The 19,892-nt window shown below is 47.7% G+C and overlaps 1 protein-coding gene across 1 annotated transcript in view; it reads left to right on the forward strand.

Moving 5' to 3' along the window:
• The window catches only part of GALNT14 (polypeptide N-acetylgalactosaminyltransferase 14), a 94,736-nt gene that overhangs the window by 37,837 nt on the left and 37,007 nt on the right, over positions 1-19,892 (forward strand). Inside the window, exon 3 of the mRNA XM_063391160.1 lies at positions 13,924-14,022. Coding sequence (XP_063247230.1) covers positions 13,924-14,022 — 99 coding nt within the window. The remainder of the gene's footprint in view (positions 1-13,923; positions 14,023-19,892) is intronic.

The raw sequence follows: 19,892 nt of genomic DNA on the forward strand, positions 1-19,892 counted from the left end.
GGTGAGTTGATGATTGCCACCCAAGCACTGAGAATATGGTGATATCTTCTTGGGAGTGAGGAGTCGAAGGGGGGAAAAGTAGCTTTTACAGCATTGCCTTTAGTTTAGCCTGTTTATGATGCCCTTGGACTTCTCATGTTGCCTTCTCTTCTTCCAGCTTCCTTTCCCTCCAGACCAAAATCACTTTGAGTTTGTTCTTGAGGTGAACACTGGGTCTCAGCAGCCAGGAATGTGTTTTCTGCCCCACATAGGGATTTAAGTATCTTACCTTTCCTGCCTGGTTTCTTGAGGGTCCCCAAAGGAAGAACTTCATGTCTGGAGAACAACGTGTCTGGAAAAGCCCAGGCAGGACAGAGTGGGGCTCTGCTCTGCTGTCCTCAGTGATATCTGAACATTAGGCCTGCAGAAACAGGTAAGTCCCTAGGGTCCCTAGCAGGTGACCAAACCCACTTTGAATTTGGGGGAAGGTTTGTAGGGACCTAGGTGGACCTCGCACAACTGAGAGCAGAACCAAACCTATAGATTTTTGAGGTCTCCTGTTATCTTTCACTTTGCTGACTCCATACATTTCTTACTTTGGCCTCTGGACTGTAGCTGGGCTAATCCACTTTCCTGTGTAATGCAGACTAAGTCCTGAGGGATTGTTATTTTTAAAATGTGCTTATTCCAGCAGTGTCATGAGTTGCTGACTCCGGTGTGCTGTGTGGTAGACCGGGGCAAGAGGTGGTGTGGGCAGAGGTGCATGTCCTTGTGGTCTCCCTGTGCCTGGTGCTGCTGGGTGCATCTGTTTGGGGCAGAGGGATGGTGGGGCAGGTCTGAGCAGAGGAGCCTTGAGTGCAGTGCAGATGGATGGACCCCTGCCCCTGAGGTTGGATGAAGGAGGGAGCCAGGTGAGGAGGATGGGGGAGAGGGAGTGCTTGGATGCTGCCACCTCTCTGGACGTGGCATTGATGAAAGCTGGAGGAGGTGTCCTCGCATGTCCAGGTGTCTGTGCTGCTGGCTTTGCTCTGTCCTGTACCCTCGAGTGTGGGTGCTCACCCATGAGAAGTGCGTGATGCCCTGAGGGGACAAGGGTGGCAGCACCTTGTGTGAGCTTGGGGTGGCTGGGTGTAAGAGGGTACAGGTTTCTTCTTGCCTTTGGGGCTCATTATTAGCTGCTGAGTGGCTGTCAGCAATGCCCTGAAGAGTTTTTCTGTTGCTTGATCTGTTATTCCAGCTGTTACTCTGTTTTCTGGGCAGAGCCAGGATATTTGTCATTTCATTGCAAAATAAGATTTATCACATTTAGGCAAGATCCTGTATGTGCAAGGGCTGTCACTGGATCTTTTGCCTGCAGAGCATTTTGAGGCTGAAACAGGTGGCTAAGAGGAGATCTGGGATCTTTAGTCCTGGTCTCCTTATTTCCAGTGACAGCAAGAGCAGAGCACGACCCTGCAGGTGAGCTGGTACCCAAAGCAGTAGTGGTAAACACATTTTACACAAAAGTATTTCCATTAGGAAACAATGTGATGGTTTTTTTTTTTCTTGGGCACTGGACCCCAAGAGGTTATCTCTCAGCACTGTTTTTCCATCACCTCCTTAGGCTGAGATCTCTTGGGATGATGATTTGAGAACAGTCCTTCAGGTAGAGCAGGGGCTGGCTTGTCCCTTTGGGATAAACCAGAGCTGCTTGCATTGGTCAAGGTCTTGGTTCTGCCCTTGATCAGATGGCCTCTGTGGTCTAAGTCTCAAGCTTTCATGCTGATGTGGAGTGCTCACCTCACACAGTGGCATTTGCACTTGGTTTTCTGGGTAAATTTGGACTTGAAACTGCAAGGGGTTTTGAGGAGCCGTTGTGTGATCACACACGACGCAGAGAGATTGTTTTCAGGTAACACAGAGAACAAAGTGTGTTGAGATTGGCAATTCTTGGCAGCTAAGCAAGGAAAGTAAGACAGCTATTAATCAGAAACTGGCACTTCATAAAATCTTAGAATAATTTAGGCTGGAAGAGACCACAGGAGGTCTCTGATCCATCCTCCTGCTCCAAGATGGGTCAGCTCTGTAATCAGCCCAGGTTTGTCTCAATGCAGAAAGCAATGAGCCCACTGGGACTCCTGCCTCTGAGGCTTGCCCCAGCATTTTGTAAAAGATGATCTAATTTAAAAACCGTGGTTGCAGCACTTGGAACTTGTAGTTCCTTCCCGCCAGCTACCTGTGAAACAAGCTTTGAAGTTGCTTGAGGTGCTGCCATCTCCTCTTTTGGTGTTCATCACTTTTGGATGATTCACTTCACCACCACACTCATGTATCTTCTCTGGCTTAACATTGCAAGGCTTTGCCAATGGTGAGGTTGAGACAGGCTTGAGAAAACTTGGTCAAAGACAAAACTCCTGTGGAGTCTCCACTCCATTATGTCGCCTGAAAGTGAAGAAAAATATTCACTGGACTTCTTTAGCACTGCAGAAATCCAGTATTTCATATTTTCCTGCTTCTGCTGGAGTTGGTATCTGGTACAGGTGTGGGAATACCTGTGTTAAGGTGTTAAGGTGCCTCTTTCTGATAGTTGCCCCTTCTGTTCCTGGAGAGCTCATGCAAAGGTGTGATGGGTCTCTGGGGACTCACCAACTGAGAACTGAGCTGGACATGTACAATCCTGGGAAATAGCTGGTGAGTGTCCAAGTCCCCATACTGGGAATATCTGTGGCCACCCCACTGTCTGTGACATTTGCTGACCCACGTTTTTGTCTGGTGGAGGTGGAGGGCTCAGCTGACCTGATGGCTTCTGAGGCAGGGACTGGTGGCTTCAGGGGACAAAAATCAATGAATGCAGTGATCTTTTTTCAAATATCTTTCTACATAACGTCCTCTTTTGAAGCTTTCTGGATTTGGGGTTTTTTTGAATGTGGTAGGGGAAGAAAGATTAGATGAAAAGGGTCTGCATGAAATGGGATTATAGTGGGTTTGAGCTCTGAGAGAACTTGCATTCCTTGGGGATGGCTGCCCATGTCTGAGCTGGGATCTATCTTTGGCCAGTGCTCCTGACTAGACCATCATCCCAACATTCACTTGTCCTCAGGAGCCCGTTCTTCCCTCCTCGGATGTGAGGGGGCTTCTGCCATTGCCCATGCTGGATCTTCCCATGCCTTTCCTGGGAGCTGGTGTGCTCCCTGGGCATCGTGGACACCCAAACCACCCTGTGTGAGTCGCACAAACTTCTGTAGAAAGGAGAGAGATGTCAGGCACTGGGATCCCAATCCAGTCCAGGCTGCCTGGGGTAGCTCTAAGCCCTCCAAGCCCTGCCTAAGCACTCCCTGGAGCTGGAGGTGGTGGGTTGAGTCACTCAGCATTGCCTCCTTGGCAGGGACACAGGGTCATTGTCACCACCAGTCTAGCTGCAGCCCAGGAAAAGGAGCTCCTGCCACCCTCTTGGTTTCAGGAGTGCTATGTTTTCCTCACCCTGGCAGTGCAGTGGCTCCACTCAGGTTTTTGGAGCACAGTTCAGCTGATCCCAGGCTGGGAATTGTGCCCTGGAGTCATGGGCTCTGGATGTGGCTGTCACCAAGGGGCAGGAGCTGAGGGGAAGTGAGACACTGCAGTTCTGTGTCTTGAGGGGCTGCCTAGAGAAGGGGCAGGCTGAGGAGTTTTCATTAAAAATGGTTCTGGGAAGGAATGCTGGGGCTGGGGCAGGCTGGTGTTTCTCCAGGAGCAGGGTTGATGATGTTTTGATTGTGGCTCTTGTAGGGAGGTGGCAGATGTGACAGTGCTTATTCTTCAGTGGTGGATTTTCAGTGCTACTCCTCCCCTCTTCTTTTTCTTGCATGAGAAGGATGAGGGTAACTTGAGGAGCAGCTGAGGAGTGAGCTAGGCTCTCTGAGGAGCTGATGGAAGTGTATAGGCGGGTGTTTGGGATGCAGGAGGATGTGCCAGTTAAGTGGTTGTGTTACTCATTTTTTTTCTGGAGGGCAAAGCTACTGCCATCTGAATGGGCTGTGCAAGGAGTGTGAGTTATGGTGCTTGTCTCCACAGCGAGCAGAAACTATTCCTGAGCTGTACTCTTGGCTAAAAGGCATCTGCAGGCCAAAGGGGATTAGCAGGGTGGGTACTGGGGGAGTCTGTAGGGCCTCGGTGTCTTGGAGTCTGGTTGCCAGCAGTGGGGATGACTGGACTGTTCTAGCAAATGTCATGGTATAATACTAAATTTCTTACTGCTGAGTTTTGTTTATCCAAGTTGTCCCTCCTCCCAGCCCCTGAGTGCCGTGCTGGGTGGGAAGAGCATCTACAGGACTGGCATCTCCTCCCAAGGAGAATCTGAGGAGCTCACAGGGGAGCAGGCACAGCTTCCATCCCAGCTGTCCCTTCCCTGAAGAACACCTTTATTTAGTGTTCCTTGCCAAAAATTGTGGTTTCAGAGAGGAAAAAAAGCTGAGAACTTCCCCCTCCCCCCTGTCCCAAGTGATGTATTTCTTTCCCCTAAGTAATTTTGGCTTTGTTTCCCTATGAGGCAGTTTTGATTTCATTTTGGAAATCCCCACTCACCCGTGCACTGCATTTTGCCAAGAAAAATGCATGCACAAAACAGTTCTGGGTCGATCTGAAATGACCCTTCCCTCGTCCTTTTTCAGTCCCTCCATTTTTCCTGCTTGCATCCCAGTCCTGTGGAGAGATGTTGTGCTCTGTACTGAGGACTTCTGTGCAAGCACTGGGGGAACCTTCTTCTGCACAGTCCCTATGGAAATTTGCTTCAATCGTTGGTTCCCCCATGAGAACAGGTTTGGTTTGGGGATGGAAGAATTAGGAGAGCCCATGGGATTTCCCTTTTGTTGTGCCTACTGGGGCACTGGAGTAATAGGGGAAGAGAGTGCCTGGGGAGAAGGGATTGGGACTGGTGTTCTGGTGTCAGTGCTCTTGGCTGCGTCACAGTGCCTTGGTTTAAAGCATCCCTGCCCCAGAGGGCATGGAATGGACAAGAAGAATGTGTACAGCCTTTGAAGAGAGGGCTTCGCCTCTGTTAATATTCTGTGGCAGGTTGGTTTGTGTTGAGGAGTAACTGCTGGTGAGATGCACTGTTAGCCCAGAGTTGAGCTGCTGTCTATCCATCAATACCTCGTGTCTCTCTCCAGCCTCCAGTCTCTTGCTCAGTCCCTTGGGAAATGGCAGAGCTACTACTGCCAGGGCTAATTATTTCTCAAGACAGAAGACATGTGATAAAATATTAACCTTTTTCAAAAACAGAGCCCCAGTTAATTAGCTCCACTTTTGTGACACATTCACCCAGAGATAAAAGCTCGTTCCCCAGATATCTGTCTGTGGAGCAATGATCTTTCTGCATGTCCCTGTCACGATGGGGGACACAGAGGAGTGAGAGCTGGGAATTTAATAAAAGACAGTGACCTGCCAGTCACTGTGCCCTGAGGACGAACTGCTCCATTTCAAGGTGAGCAGTGCCTGGGTACGGGCACTGCTACACAGCCTGAAGCTGGGAACAGAGGGGGTGGTGGGATCCAGCTCACTCCCTACACCTGGGCTGTGTCTGTGTTGTCAGTGCCACATCTCTGGAGTTTGGATTTGGGGGCCACGTGGGTAGATAGGGCTCAGGAGAACTGAGTGAATAACGGTGTTTCAGTTCTTTGGTTATTTAAGAGAAAGAAAAGCCAGGAGATAGCAATTTCAGGATAAACCAAAAGCAAAGCTGTTGGTGAATCTAAAAGTAAAAAGACAGGAAAACTTAAAGCCAAAGGGATCTGTTTTTCTCATCCTGAAAAGGGAAAAATTTCATTTAGATCTTGAATGTTTTTGACACTTTAGTCATCTGAAAATGACAAGCTGTATTTAAAAGCAAGTGATTTTGTGTATCAGATGAAAAGTGCACATTGGGCTCCTGAGGAACAAATGATGTGCTGGAGTGGAAGTGATGCTGCAACGTGCGTTGGTGGGTGCAGGAACCGCTGGTGGGAGGCAGTCACTGCACCAGGGAGAGGCGTCTTCCTGGAGGAGAGAGGGATGGGGGTCTCTGACTGACCAGGATTGACTGCACACCCAGCCATGGCCCTCGGGGTGGTTGTGCCAACACCAGTCAGTCCATGGGGGCACAGGATTTCCTTTTTCAACTCCAGGTGCCTCCTTCCCTGCAATGGACTGAAAGGTCCTGGGGTTTTTACAGGGAACAGAAAATCTCGCTGTCTCAGTGCCCTTCAGTGGGTGCACCCACCTGAATCACACCAGGGCCCAGTGATGATTTTATGGTGGCCATCCCTTCATCACTAAGTGTTTCAGCATTCCCAGGGTGCCATTGATCACCCTCTGCTAGAACCACCCTCTGCCTTTGACTGCTGTAAGGTATTGACCACTTGTCTTATAGTTATTATGTGCCATCGATTACTTTGATAACTTGCTCCAAGTAATTCTGACGGAATGAAGTTGTTTGTTTAACTCTCGTGCTTGTCTTGCTATTTCTATTGACCTAATATGTTTGTGTAGGCTGAAATCAAAGTCAAGTATTAGTAAATAATGGAACTAATTCTCCGAGACTCGCTCCTGTTGATAATTAAGGCCATGAGACAGTTTCCTCCATCAAACTCGTGTGTTTTTTTCTGCTAGCTAGCACCTTAAAGTCCTACTCCATCAAAAAGGCATTTTGTTTTGGGCCCACCTGGGTGGATTTCTGCTGTGAGCACTGCAGAGCCCTACATGTTGGAAGTGTTTTTGAGCTGTCACGGTGTGGGGCTGGGTTTGTGCTTCCCCAGCTGTGACTACGGAGGTGTTGGGAGGATGAGGACTTTCTCTGCTCTGATTTGTCACGTGGTGCCAGGAAGGTCTTGTCAGAAAGCATCCTCCCTAAAGAATCTTTACATCCAGGGTTTCAACCTTCTGAAATGTCAGGTTTTCCCAGCTTCTAAAAGTCTTTAATAATGGATTGGTGGTTTTCCATGAAGGCACGAGGTAGCAGATTTTGCTTTTACTTCCACCGAGTGAATAACTTTGCTGTCAGCTCTGGTATTCCAGTAAAACTGGCATCAGTTTACAGTTCTACTGAATTGTACTGGGTTTGTTTTCTTCTTTTCACTTTTGTTGGCTCTCTTTTTCTTTTTTCCCCAGTTCTGAGGAAGGAAGGGTAGAGGGAGTCAAGAAGCAAGACAGACCCTGAGTCTGTGTGGAGGGGCCTGGAAGTCTGAATTATTCATGAACTGCTTTGAAAATCAAGACACACAATCTGGTTTAACTTGTTTTTAAAGGCAGCCATGATATTCTTCCCATCCTTCTTAGTAAATTCTCTTTTTTTTCCATCCCTTTTTCTGAAGACAAAAATCCAGCAATTTTTTAATGAATTATAAATGCATCTTCTCATCAGTTTTGAGGTTCACAGGCAGCAGCATGTCATGTGCACAGAAGGTTATTTTTGCCTTCTTGCATTTCCTCTTTTCTTCAAATTTAGTAGTTTGATTAATTTTTTAGATATCTATCTAGCAGGGAAAAGAAAGAAAGAGAATGAAAGAGGCAGTGAGTTAGAGGAAATATTAATTGCACTCTAGCCAAATCCAGCACTGCTTGAAGTTCCAGAAGCTGTGTAGAAAAATGTCATTCTTGGTCAACCCAAGGAGCCTGATCTCAGGTCAGCCAGTGGTTAAGTAGCCCCAATTTGCAGGACTCCACTCTTTTGTGCATTTTCTAGTATTTTTGTGGGAAAGGTGCAGACTTGGACAGGTTCCTCTGGACATCTAATCTACAGCCAGAACTGGCTCACTGCCCCAGCAGATTTTTCCTAATGGCTTTCCTTAAAATTTTAACAAATTACATCTAGTTCAAGCCTGATGAAGAATTCCTTGTTAGCTCTGGTGCTAACCACCAGTGAGTATTTGTTGCAGATGTGCCTCCTTACACCCTGAAGTCGTCTGCTCAGCCAGGGATTCCTCTCTTTGGATCACCACTGTTTCTCCCAGCCCCAGCAGCATCTGTTGCATGCCACCCTAGGGATTTTTCAGCCCCTTTTTGGGAATGCAAACCTGAGGCACATGCCAGTCCAGCGCAGAGAAATCCTCCTGACCTTTCTCAAGGGTATTTTTTCACTTTGGCAAGCCAAACTTGAGCTGGCATTCCCTGCAATCCCATGGCACTGCCAGCTGACATCTTACTCCGCTTCCTTTCTTCGTTCCTTCTGGCATGGCTGTTTTCCGGGCTGTTGAGCCCTCCAGCTCTGTGTTCAGCCTCTCTTTGCTGCAGGCCTTTGCTCTGGTGTTTCAGTAGCACCAAACCTGCCCACAGCCATGTCCAGCCCGAGGTGGACCTGCAGGACTGGGTGAGGCACAAGAGGGTCTGTAGCTGGTGGCAATTCCTGCAGCCACTGCTTTTCCTGTCCTGCTCTGTGCTCTGACCTGCCATGCTCATGCTCAGATTGTGGTGTATCCTGGTGGAGCTTAGAGGCAACACCAGAGGGAATCCCAGAGCTTCCTCAGTAGGTCTTTGTGCCAGACCTGACCCCGTGTGCAGGATGTGCCAGCAGTTGTCTCGCTGCTCACAGCTGTGCTCTGGTGAGGCCCTGGGTGCTGTGCCGTGGTGGTGCTGGAGATGCACAGACCATGGCCAGCCCTCTGTTTGGCAGCTTCTTCCTGACTAAGGAGGGGCAAAGCACACCCAGAGAAGGAGCAGGAGATGCTGGCATTACTTGGGAAGGCAAAGGGGCATTTTGAAGGCCTCTCAAAGCTGAGTGAAAAAGTATTTTTAGGCAACATGAATGAGGGGTGGCTTGGGGAGAGCCAAGAAGAACCAAGGGTGTTGATGGGAGGTGAATGCCATGAGGATCACTTGACCCCTCCATGTGCTCTGGTCAAGTAAATTCTAAATTGTGTCCTATTTGTACTGTTGTATGAGACTGGTGCGTTGACTTTGGCTTGAACAGCACTTCTTGGATTTTCCATCTCTGGATGTCATCAAGTAATGATTTTTTGAAAGGTACTCTGCAGTCAGGCACAAGTCACTGGACTTAATGCATGGATAACTGAGAAATGCAGAAATAACTGGGAGAAATGCCAGAGGCTGTGCTGCCCAGAGGTCAGGTGAGGAAGTGCATGGTCCTGTCCAGCAGTAAGCTCTGTGAGCTTCCTAGATTCCATGTGAGTTGGTACATAAATTGTTTTATAGCTCTAAATCAAACCGTGTCCAGGGTTCCCTTTTTTAGAGTGTTTTCATGGAAGTTTCCTAGGTTAGTTATTGGGAAGAAATTCTTTACTGTGAGGGTGATGAGGCACTGGAACAGGTTGCCCAGAGAAGCTGTGGAATGCCACATCCCTGGAGGTGCTCAAGCGTTGGATGGGATTTAGATGAACATGGTCTAGTGCAAGGTGTCCCTTCCCAAGGCAGGGAGTTGGAACTAGAAGATCTCTAAGGTCCCTTCCAACCCAAACCATTCTATGATTTTATGATTTATGAGTTTTGCTTCAGCTCAAACACAGGGTTTAGGCACAATAGTTTTCCACAGTTTGTATGCCACCCTGAGAGGTTGTCCTGAGAGGTATGACCAAGGTGCCTGCATGTCCTGCCGTCCATCCCTACAGGTGTGCAGAACCTGGGCATGTTTGCTGTTGGCCAGGACAGCTGGGGCTCTAATCTTTTCCTTTCCACTGACAAATCTTTCCTTTCCTGTTGTGGGTAGTGGCTTCCTCTCTCACTAGGGTGGTAATTTTAATTTTCCTCACACCTTGGGGACTGTCTGAAATCAGTGTGGTTTGTCCATCGGGGTGGAATGTGAGCCCATCCTGTTGGTGGTGGCAGGTCCCTGTCCTCTGGGCTGATGTGAGAGCCCTGTGGCTGCAGAGGGCAGACAAACCCAAATGCCCTTATCTTGGATGTGTGGTGACGAGATTGCTCTCCCGTGTCTTTCCAAGGAGAAGAGAGGAGCCGGGAGGGAAGTGAAAGATGGTGTAGCTCTGCCTGATGCTCTGCCTGATGAAATAAACATGCAGGGAGTGCTTTGGAAGTGGTGAGCTGTGTTCAGGGAAAGTTTGGACTTCATGGAAAACGTTAAAAATTCAAAGCAGAGTTGTTGGCAAGTGATGCCTGTTGAAGTAGAGCGGAGGAATGAGCAGGAGCCTGGCAGGGAGAATCTAGAGGATGGGGATGATCATTAATTGAGGGAAGTTAATGAGGCACAGGAGAGGGTGAATGTAAGAGACGGGTTTTGGGAGACATAGCACAGCGCTGTGGGCATATGATGTGCCCCTGGATGAGCCTGGGATCACCAGGAGAGGCTGTGGAACAAGGTCCATCCCTGTTCACACTGTTAATCTTTACCATTGTGCTGTGCAGCTGTGGTGGCAAGGTGGCCTTTGGCATGTTGAGGAGCACTGTGAGTGAAGTTTGCCATTTTAAATGTAAAAGGGGTTCAGATTCCCTGGGAATGGGCATGTGCTGCCCTGTCAGAAGGATCTCTAAGGATGCATGGGCAGCTGTGTGCAAAGGCCACCAGTCTGTGATACCACTCCACTCACCAGCAGCACAAGGGCTGAAGAAACTCCAGAAAAATATCTTGAGAAAGGGACTTTGGAGACCTGGGGGCAATGCTAGAATGTCCAAAGTTTGGGACTTTGCAGGAGAGCTTTGCAAGTCCTTCAGTGAGTGCAGGGCTGTGGCTGTCTGCTCCATGTCCCCACAAACAGGTACTGCAGAATTTATTCCTGAGCTGTTAACAGCACATTGGGAACATGGGGATGAGATGTGCTGCTCTGTCCAACCTGAAGGAAGTATGACAGGCAACCACTCCAGGCTGGGATTTTCCAAGGCTGATTCCTGTGGTGTTTGTAGCCAGACTACCCCTTTCAGAACTTTCTGATTCTGAAATTATTTCCATTTTGAATGGAAAAAAAAAACAACAAAACACTTTAATCAAAACATGACTCTTGCCATCAAATGAGGTTTGACTTCTTGCATGAGGAAATAAGAATTGTTCTCCAGCTAGATTATCTCCCTGGGGTTTTTAGGGCAGGCCAGCCTGGCTTCTGTCTTCTTTCACCCCACCCAGATGCTGGGAACCTGCAGAGCAGCCTGGCAGCATTCCTGCTTCCACGTGCTGTGCTAGGATTGCTCCCCAGTCCTGCTGCAAGGTTTCAAAGCATCAAACTTTATTCAACACACTGCAAATACGAGCAGTGCAGTTATTACTTCCTTTTTCTTTTTTTTCCTTTCTTTTTTTTTAACCATCTTAAAAAACTCAAACTTTCATTGGTTTCCTGAATATGTTGTGGGTGTTGTTTTTGGGTTTGTTTTGTTTTTTTGTTGGCAGTTGGGTGACCTGTGAAATACCATCAGCAGCACAAAACGTTTATCCAGTGACAGCCTGAGGTAGCACAGGCAGCTTTTAGCGGGTTTATTTTCATTATTACAGCAATTTTAGGGCTGCATGCTGCAATTTTCACTTGCAGTGAGGTATTAAATTGAAATTACCCCAGATGTAATTGTCACACAAAATAATTCTGGACATGCTGGATTTAATGCTTTTCCAAGCTGTGGTTTTTATTACCCAAGTAAGTGCCAAAAAAAGACACTTGTAGTCAACAACTTAAACTGAAATCTGCCTTCTGGGGACCCAGGATGTTTAGCTGCAGTTACACAGGGGAAGGAAGGGGGGAGGAAAATAAAACAGGACAAAGTGGAGGAAACTTTGTGAGGGCTCCTGAAAGAAGAACCCAGGGATAAAATCCTGGGCAAGGACAGAGTCAGGGCCATAAAGCACCCAGGAAGATACAGCAGCTCTGCCTCACCCTTTGCAGGCAGTTTTTGGAGAGGTGAGTCCCAGTTGTGGTGTAGTGCTGGTCACAGGGGCAAAGTGAGGCTAGAGCTCCATAGCAGCATCATTCCTGTCCTTGGGATGTGACAAGCCTCACTAGACAGAAGGCAGGGGTGAGTTGCAGCTCTGGAGGTGCCCGTGTGTGACATTCCAGCTTTTCCCACATGCACACGGCCTGGTTGGGCCAGTCTGGTGCGTCTGGTGGAGTTTCAAAAGCAAGTTGTTGCTGAGGAGGAGCCTCACTCAGCCAGCCTGCAGCAGCCCCAGCATCCCCAGCGTGGGAGGCACAGACACACCCAGCCCCTGCTTTATTTACCAGCTCCTTGGCTGTTGTAATAGCGTAAGTAAAGTATTGATGACTTCGTATTTTCCACTCTCGCTCATTCTTTTCCAGAAATAGCTTCCCTTGTTTGCTCCACAGAGCCCTGCTGGAAGTGGGTGGAAGGACACGCATCTGGGAGCCGTGTATAAATAGCACAGGGAGAGCAGTTGCCATAGTCTGTCCCTGCAGCTCTGCAGAGCAAACAGGAGCTGAGCCTGAGCCTGAGCCTGGCAAAACTGGGCAGCAGCGGTTTGGGATGGCTCGGCTGAAGCGGGATCCTGGATGATGCAGGGGCCGCAGTGACCCAGAGACACAGCTCAGGGCATGACCTGGCGCTGTTTCATAATTCAGAAAGCCTCTGTTTTCAGCATCCCTGAGATGCAATTTTGATGGATGAGGGTGTTGTTGCACAGGGCAATGTTGCTGAACTTTCTCCTGCATATGGAATAGCTGTGTGACTTTGGTGTCCTTTGGGGATGGACCCAGAATTAGAATTGGCTCGAAGGTGAATTTCTGGTGTGGATGACTGTGCTGAAAGAACAGGGGAGTAATGAGAAACCTGCTTTTTGGTCAAGTTCAAGCAGGATTTGGAAAGGGTTTTGAGTGAAACAATGAGAGAAAGCAGCAACTAATTTATTGTGAGCTTGCAAATATTTTGTCCCACCCAAGATGCCATTTTTTCCTTATCTTTGGAATGGTTTCTCCTGTTGTGCAGTCTTGTTCGCTTTGTAAATAATCAGAAATGCAATTTCAAAATTAAAATATGGAAAACCTCATTAAAAATAATATCTGGAGCATTTTGGCATTTAAGAGGTGCAACATGCTGTTCTGAATAGCATAAACCAGCAATATCTGGCTGCTCTTACATGCTTTCTCCTCTCCACACCCAACTTAATTTTTCCACCTGTTTTTACTTCACCTTGCAGGTACTGTGGTCCAGAACTTTGCAGGAGCAGACTGATGCTTTGTTGGAAGAGTGGTTGCTCAGTGCTCTTTCCTGCTGTGTTTGAGGATGGTGGTGGTAGCACCTGGGCAGTGACAAGAGCAGACAAGTGTCATGTGCATGGCAAGGGACAGGATGGCTGTGATGGAGAGTTACTGTTGTGTCATCTTAAGACCATCTTAAGGGACTGATAGGGACCTGGAAAGGGCAGCATGGATGTAAGAGGTTTCTGGATCTTCGGATCTGGGAATATATTGGTGTCGGTCTATAAAAGCCGCAAATTTAATCAGCTAAAGGTCAAAGTAATTACAGAGTCTGTGACATTTCCTCCTGGGAAGGAGGCAGCAGGGGCTGTGGTTACAGCTGTGGGGTTTTGCCTTCTGAGGGCTGGCTTGGAAAGTTTTAAATCCCAATCTTCTCTGTAGTCTGGTTATGCAATTAAGGCAGAATTAATAAAGAAACAATCAATTTAGAAACAGGGCTTGGCTTACCTTGCAGCTTGGCTGGTGGGAATTGCTTCCTCAGGAGGCTGGGAGGGAGGTGGATTGGAGCGGGAGCTGCAGGGATGCTCTCACCTCTGCTGGTGCCATGAGCCAGGGGGATGAGAGAAGCACTGGTGGGCAGCTGGGAGGCACTGGTTAGAGAAAAGGGCTACCAGCTGGGTGCCTCCCTTCTTATCCCTTCCCTTTAATGACAGTTCTTTGCTGCTTTAGTCCTCAATGACTTACTTGACAGTTTCTGGACTCCTTCAGAAATGATTCACACAGAAGAAGTCTTACTTATTTATCTGTAATAGTGGCTGGAGACCTTTTACTGAGGGACTGTGCTGCCTGTGTTGAAGTGAGCTCTCACCTTGAATTCCAGCACCTGAATGGCCTCTTCTGCTCTCCCCCTCCCCAGGTGTACGACTTTGCACTACAGCCAGGACCTCCCGCCCACCAGCGTGGTCATCACCTTCCACAACGAGGCCAGGTCCACCCTGCTGAGGACAATTCGGAGGTAAGAGACCCTGGGGATCTCTTAAAAGAGGCTCAGTGGGCCAGTGGTCATCATAAATAAAGGCAGAATCCGTTTGCACTCACCACAGCAAGCGGACCAGACCTGCCAGCTGTGGTCTCAAATGGTGACCGAGAGGAATTAGCCTGGAAGTTGTTCTCTGAGAAGTGTTTTACAATGGGATGCTTGGGAAAGTGAGGAGCTGTGTTCCTTTTGCAGGGTCTAGCATGGGAAACTCTTGAGGGATCAGCAGATTAGACAGAGTCTGGGCTAAGAGCTTTCCTATCCAGCTGGGTATGAGTGCTCAGCTGTATTTTGTCCCAGCCCTTTAGGGACAGCTGTCATTCTACAGATATCTGTTCCAGGGCTGCTGTTTGAGCTTCTCCAGGGCCCCATTGAGTGCTAGAAAGGCCTGCTAATTGAGAAGCCCTAATGACACACATGCAGACCAGATTTTCAAGGATGGTTTCTGTACTCCTGCAGCGACACGGTGGAGCACTCTGGGCATGCGGCCATTCCTTCATTTGTCGGTTTGTTCTTGGCTGTGTTTTGCTGTCGTGGATAGACTGAAGGCTTCATTTTCACTGCAGGCTTTTGAAATCTGTGCTTAATCCCAATATGTGCCTTGAATCTGCAGGTTCTCTTGTGGGAAGATCTGGTGGGGTGTGTCCAGGTCTAGGCTGGTGGGTTCCTCTGCAGCAAGCCTGGGTGTGCTGTGCTCTGTGCCAGTTCTGCTTTGCAGCTCCATCTTGTGTGCGCATAGTGAAGGTCTGTGCCCTGCTGCAAGTCTTGTCTTTTAAACCCTGGCATCCCCAGGGACCCCTTGCCATCACTGGTGCTGGTCAGACTGGGGTTGCTGGTGTAGGGGGAGGCTTCAGCTGTGCCCTGTTCACTGTCATGTCTTTGCTGAGCTTTTCTCTCAGCGTCCTTCCTCAGGTGAGCGTATCCAGGGCCACAAGTGAGTTTGACAGTCCTGAAATTGAATTCCTGCTCTGCTTTATGGTTTCATGCCCAATCCTGTCTCCTTGCTTCACACTCAGTAATCTGTCACTGCTTTCTCTCTCTGGAGTGTGTGGATTTTGGGTGACACTGATGCTTGATGCTGTGTACCACCTCCTTGATCCCAGACCTTCTCTTTCGTCTTTACAGTGCCTTGCATAAGTTTGCCATTCTCCAGAACCAGATGTATTTGTAACAGAGCTGGCACGTGCAGTCCTCTAGCCCCTGAGATACAGGGGTTTATAACATGTGAAGTGCAGGGATGGATTTTAATCTCATTTCTCCCCATAACTCTGCATCTGACTGTCCTGCCAGGTGTGATCATGAGTGATGTTGTCACATCAGAAATATTAGACCCATGGTACAGCTCCTAGGCCTGGATCCCCCATACTTGGCTTCACTAGAGAACTGTTCCTTGCAGTGATGACTAGATTAGAAATACAGGTACATTGAATTTTTACTTCTTCCTCTAGGTGATTATCCTTTGAAGTTTCTTATTTCCAGCATAAAAAGACTTTCTTCGTTGTTCCTCTTTTTTTTCTTTGCTTGACTTGATTAATTTGCTTTACTGCCTTCCTTACCTGGTTGTGTGTGATTTTTACCACAGCTTTGCCCCTTTGCACTGCTCCTCCTCACTTATGGGCCTGGCAATTCCAGTGCTCATGTTTTATCTCTGAGGACCCTTCTGAGCCCTCTTTCATGTAGGTTCATCCCCCAACACTTCCAGAGCCCCACTGAGCTGCAGCCCAGACGCAAGCCCAGGCAGTGAGGAACTGAGATGAAAGCCTTGGGCCCCCATCACCTCTGCCTGTCCCTGGGCTGAAGTACTGAACTCTCCTGAGCTGACTCTGTTTTTTTCTGGTCCCCATGGTTTGGAGGTGGCCTTTTGGCATCAGAGTTCACCGTTTTGCCCCTGGATGCAGTGCCTAGAGGCTTGATTTGATGCAGCCAGGCCTAGGGATACTAATCCTTGGTGGCAGGCTGGTGACATGGCTCCAGCTCTGTTCCTCTCTAGATGTGGTTATGCACATAGTGCCACCTCCCTTCCTCCTTTTGGACCCAGCTGAGGGCTCATCTGCCTCTTTGGCCTCTGTAGGTTAATTTGCTGTGCCTTCTGACTGCTGGGGGCTTTTTCCCTCTTGCTCGCCAAATACTCAGTTTAATTAGATCTTCCAGCTGACTCCATCCCACAGTGGCTATAACAACATGGATCATTTTCCTTGGCCATTCAAAACAAACTCTGTCCTCCTAACAGTGCTTTGTGCCTTTTGGGGCAGCCTGTGGCCCACTGCTTTGAGCATTGTGGTGGGTAAATTTGGCACCTCTTCTACCCTGCTCTCCCCAGTACATGTCCACAGTAGTATAACCCTGGTGACAGATGGACAGACTGAGAATAAGAGAGGTGATTTCTCTGTAGCCAGTGGAAGATTCTGAGTTGCAAACCTGGTTTCCCAAGTTCCAGCACGCTGGATTTTCCAGCCTCATTGCAGAATCAATGTTCTCAGTTAATCATCCTGTCAGGAGCAAGAAATAGGACAAAGGGACATTTCTTGGCTTGTCCAAAACCGTGGGTGATGGGGCAGTGTCCCTGCAAAAAAACCCTGTGAAAACACAGAGGAGTGGCAGAGGAAAGTGCTGCTGAGGGCAGCAGGGGAGGGAATCACCTCTTGCAGAAGTGACCACATACCTGATGAGCAGGGGTGATTTTGTTATTCCTGCGGTTTCCCTGGATGCTTGAGAGCCTCAGTGCTCCCCAAGTGCTGAAGCTGAGCTGTGTTGCAGGCTTGGTGTGTTTGAGCCTCTTGGTGGGAAGCAGCAACACGTGGCCTCCAGGGCACCCCTTACTTATCCAGGTCATGCTGGGAGTGCTTGGGACGGTTTGTTTTGCGTTCTCAGAGTTCTTGAGAGAAGCTGGTGGATTGTGTTGAATAATGAATTCATTTAAAAGTTTCATGATCTTTTCTCTGACCATTTGCCAGCCTGAAGTAAAGCAGTAAAAAAGGAAAAGTAAATTTATTGAGGGTCCACATCTCTGGAAATGGTGAGGTCAGCATTTATAAATGCATGTGCAATTGTGCTTGTGAATATGTACCACTGTCCAGAGAGTAGGGGATGGGTGTCATGAGAAGGGGAAATAGAAAATAGGAGAAGAAGCCAGAAAGGAGGAGATGGTCAATAGCAAAGTAGCTCTGGAGATTTTTTAAGGTTTTGTTTACTGTACAGGTGGTGAAGAAAGTATCACTGGGTTGTTTCAACCACTGACTTTTCAACAAGTTCCTTATCCCTATGTGGTTCAGTTTCACGTATTTCAAGCTCCAGGGCTCAGTGCCTAAGAAATGGTGAGTCTCCAACAGTACATGAGGCGGGATCAAGTGAGTAAACCCAAGGGAGGAAGGCAGGAGCAAGGGATAAAATAAGCAATACAGAAGCATTAAAAATAAAATAAAAAAAAAAACCCTACCAAAACAACATTTTTTTTCTTTCCATCCTATACTAGCCTGGATTTAGCAAGGGAATCCTAATCCTGTCATGTGGATGACCTGCTGGGCAGATGGTGAGACAGTCCCGTTTACTCTGCTGAGTGGTTTTTATTTATTTATTCTTCAAACTTGCAGCTGGGGAGCTAAGGGCAGGAATAAGAAAACTTAAATTATTTACCTCTTGCTGACAACCCAAAACACATCCTTTGGCAGGAGTCCTGATGCAAGTGCTGTGAATACCACATCAAATATTTAGATCATTAATTAGCAGAGTGAGTTTCATGCCTTTCATTTTTCAGTGCTCACAGGTGAGAGAAATGATGTGCTGGGCATCCAGCACCTCTCACCTTCCCCTTGTGCCACTGCCTTGGCTGCATCCAGACACATCTGAGACAGGGAGGTGACAAAGCCTCCTTCCTTAGGCACCATATAGAGTCTGTGCCATAACTGAAATGAGCCTGATTAAAGAAGCAAAAACAAGCCAGGTGTTGCACAGAAACTGTATAATTAGCACTTTGTGCTGACTATTTTTTCATTTCTTTTTTTCTTTTCTGCTTTTTGCTTAAACCCTGGACTTTTTTTTTCTCTTAATTTGCTAATCATCTCTCGCGGTGACTGAGTACACAGCCCTCTGTGCGCTCTTACCTTTTGATGTTAACATAAGAGAACTCTTGAATTTCAAAGAGCTTGGTGGGTATTTGAAAGAATAAAATGCGAAAGCTGCAGTGTAATCAAAGCTCATTATGGTTATTCTTGGTGTGATGTCTTTCTTCCTACATAATTAGCTATTTGGGGTTGTTGAAGCAGTTCATTTTGGTGGGTATTTTCTCTCCATACTCTGTCTGATTTCGATAATTGTGACCCTTGGCCCTTTTCATACTTCATTATCCTCCCAAAGGTGTTTTTTTCCTTCCCAACAAGTCCTAATATGTTGCCATGGGGAGAATTAACAGGTTCATGAGTTCTCAAGGATGGGTGTCCACAGTCACCTCTTTAAAGCAAGTGGGTGATGACCCAAACCACACTGACTTGGTCAGAAGATCCAAATTCTTTCCTGCAAACATTTTCCATGTCTTACGTGGTCTGGATGGCTTTTGCACTGGTATTTATTTGGAGAAGAAATTGCTGGATCCAGTGCTTGCCTCTGGGTAAGTGGAAAAGGAGCCCAACAAATTCTGGAGGAGGATGGAAGAGGGACCTTACAATGAAACTTTAAGGTGAAATTCTCCATGGCTGTGACTGCGTAAGGTAAATAAATCGGAACAAAGAAAATTTCAGCGTTGTCTTTTCAAGATAATTCAGCAGCAAACCTGTTCTTATTAGGTTGAGTAAGCGCTTTCTGGACTGGAGGCATGAGCTTTCATTTTGATGGTAACAGGTCTTTTGGCAATTTAAGGGAGAAAATGTTGTGATCTTTGGCTCAGCAGAACTTGAAAACTGTTTTGATTTGTTCAGTTATGCCCATCACTGCAGTATATATCTACCTATGTTTGATTTCAGGGGAAAAAAATCTATAATAACAGAGGGACTTCAAAGCACTATAATATTGTCTTCTGATTTTACCCATATAAAAGGCAAAAAAAAAAAAGCCATGCACAGACATAAAGAAAGGAAAGTATTAAAAAAAAAAATCAAAGCTGAGCAGAGGCACAAGTAATAGAAAAGCCAGCTTTGAATTTTTAAAAGTGCTTTTATGGTCTATCTGAAAAAAAAACCCAAATCAAAAACTGTAATGTTGGAAACGTGGAGGATTTGATGCCTCTTTTTCCCATCCTCCCTGAGGAGTGCTGCAGGAGGGGTGCTTACATTCTGTGTTTGCAGCATTGTGTGTGTTATTATGTGGTTAAATAGAGCCCCAGTCAGAAAATGCATTGGAGACATGGATTTGGCTTTGCTGGGCATCTCCCTGTGCCTGCATTGAGTGACCCTTGGTTTAGCAGTGGTTTTGGGGCTTGCTGGGGTCTGTGCACCGCCTTGCAGGGACAGTAATGAGCTGGCAGTGTGCTAAAACCAGTGGGCAGCAGGTCCCATAGAGCCAGCCTTTGGACTGCCCTCACCAGGGTGAGTTGTTCACTCGAATTTGGGCAAGTGTTGTGTGGTGAGTGAGTCCCACGGGGGATTTGGTGGGAGAGGGCTGTGATGGTGCAGGTGCGGGGGTGCTGTGCCACCCACAGTGGTGTCTGTCATTAACCCCACGGAAGGATGACAGTTTGTGGAGCCAGAGGAGTCCTTGGAGACGTCCTTCCCTCATGGGTCAGCATGCTGGCCTTTTCCCCCTTACTCTGGTCAGCCCCACAGATGGCCACTGTTGGCATTCAGGGGTTGTCTTCCCTGGTTTATGGGGTGGCCAGCCAGGCACAGAGTTGGCAGCAAGCTGCTTAACCTGGGAACAGT

Source organism: Prinia subflava, chromosome 2 (genome assembly GCF_021018805.1).
Source record: "Prinia subflava isolate CZ2003 ecotype Zambia chromosome 2, Cam_Psub_1.2, whole genome shotgun sequence".
Taxonomy (NCBI): domain Eukaryota; kingdom Metazoa; phylum Chordata; class Aves; order Passeriformes; family Cisticolidae; genus Prinia; species Prinia subflava.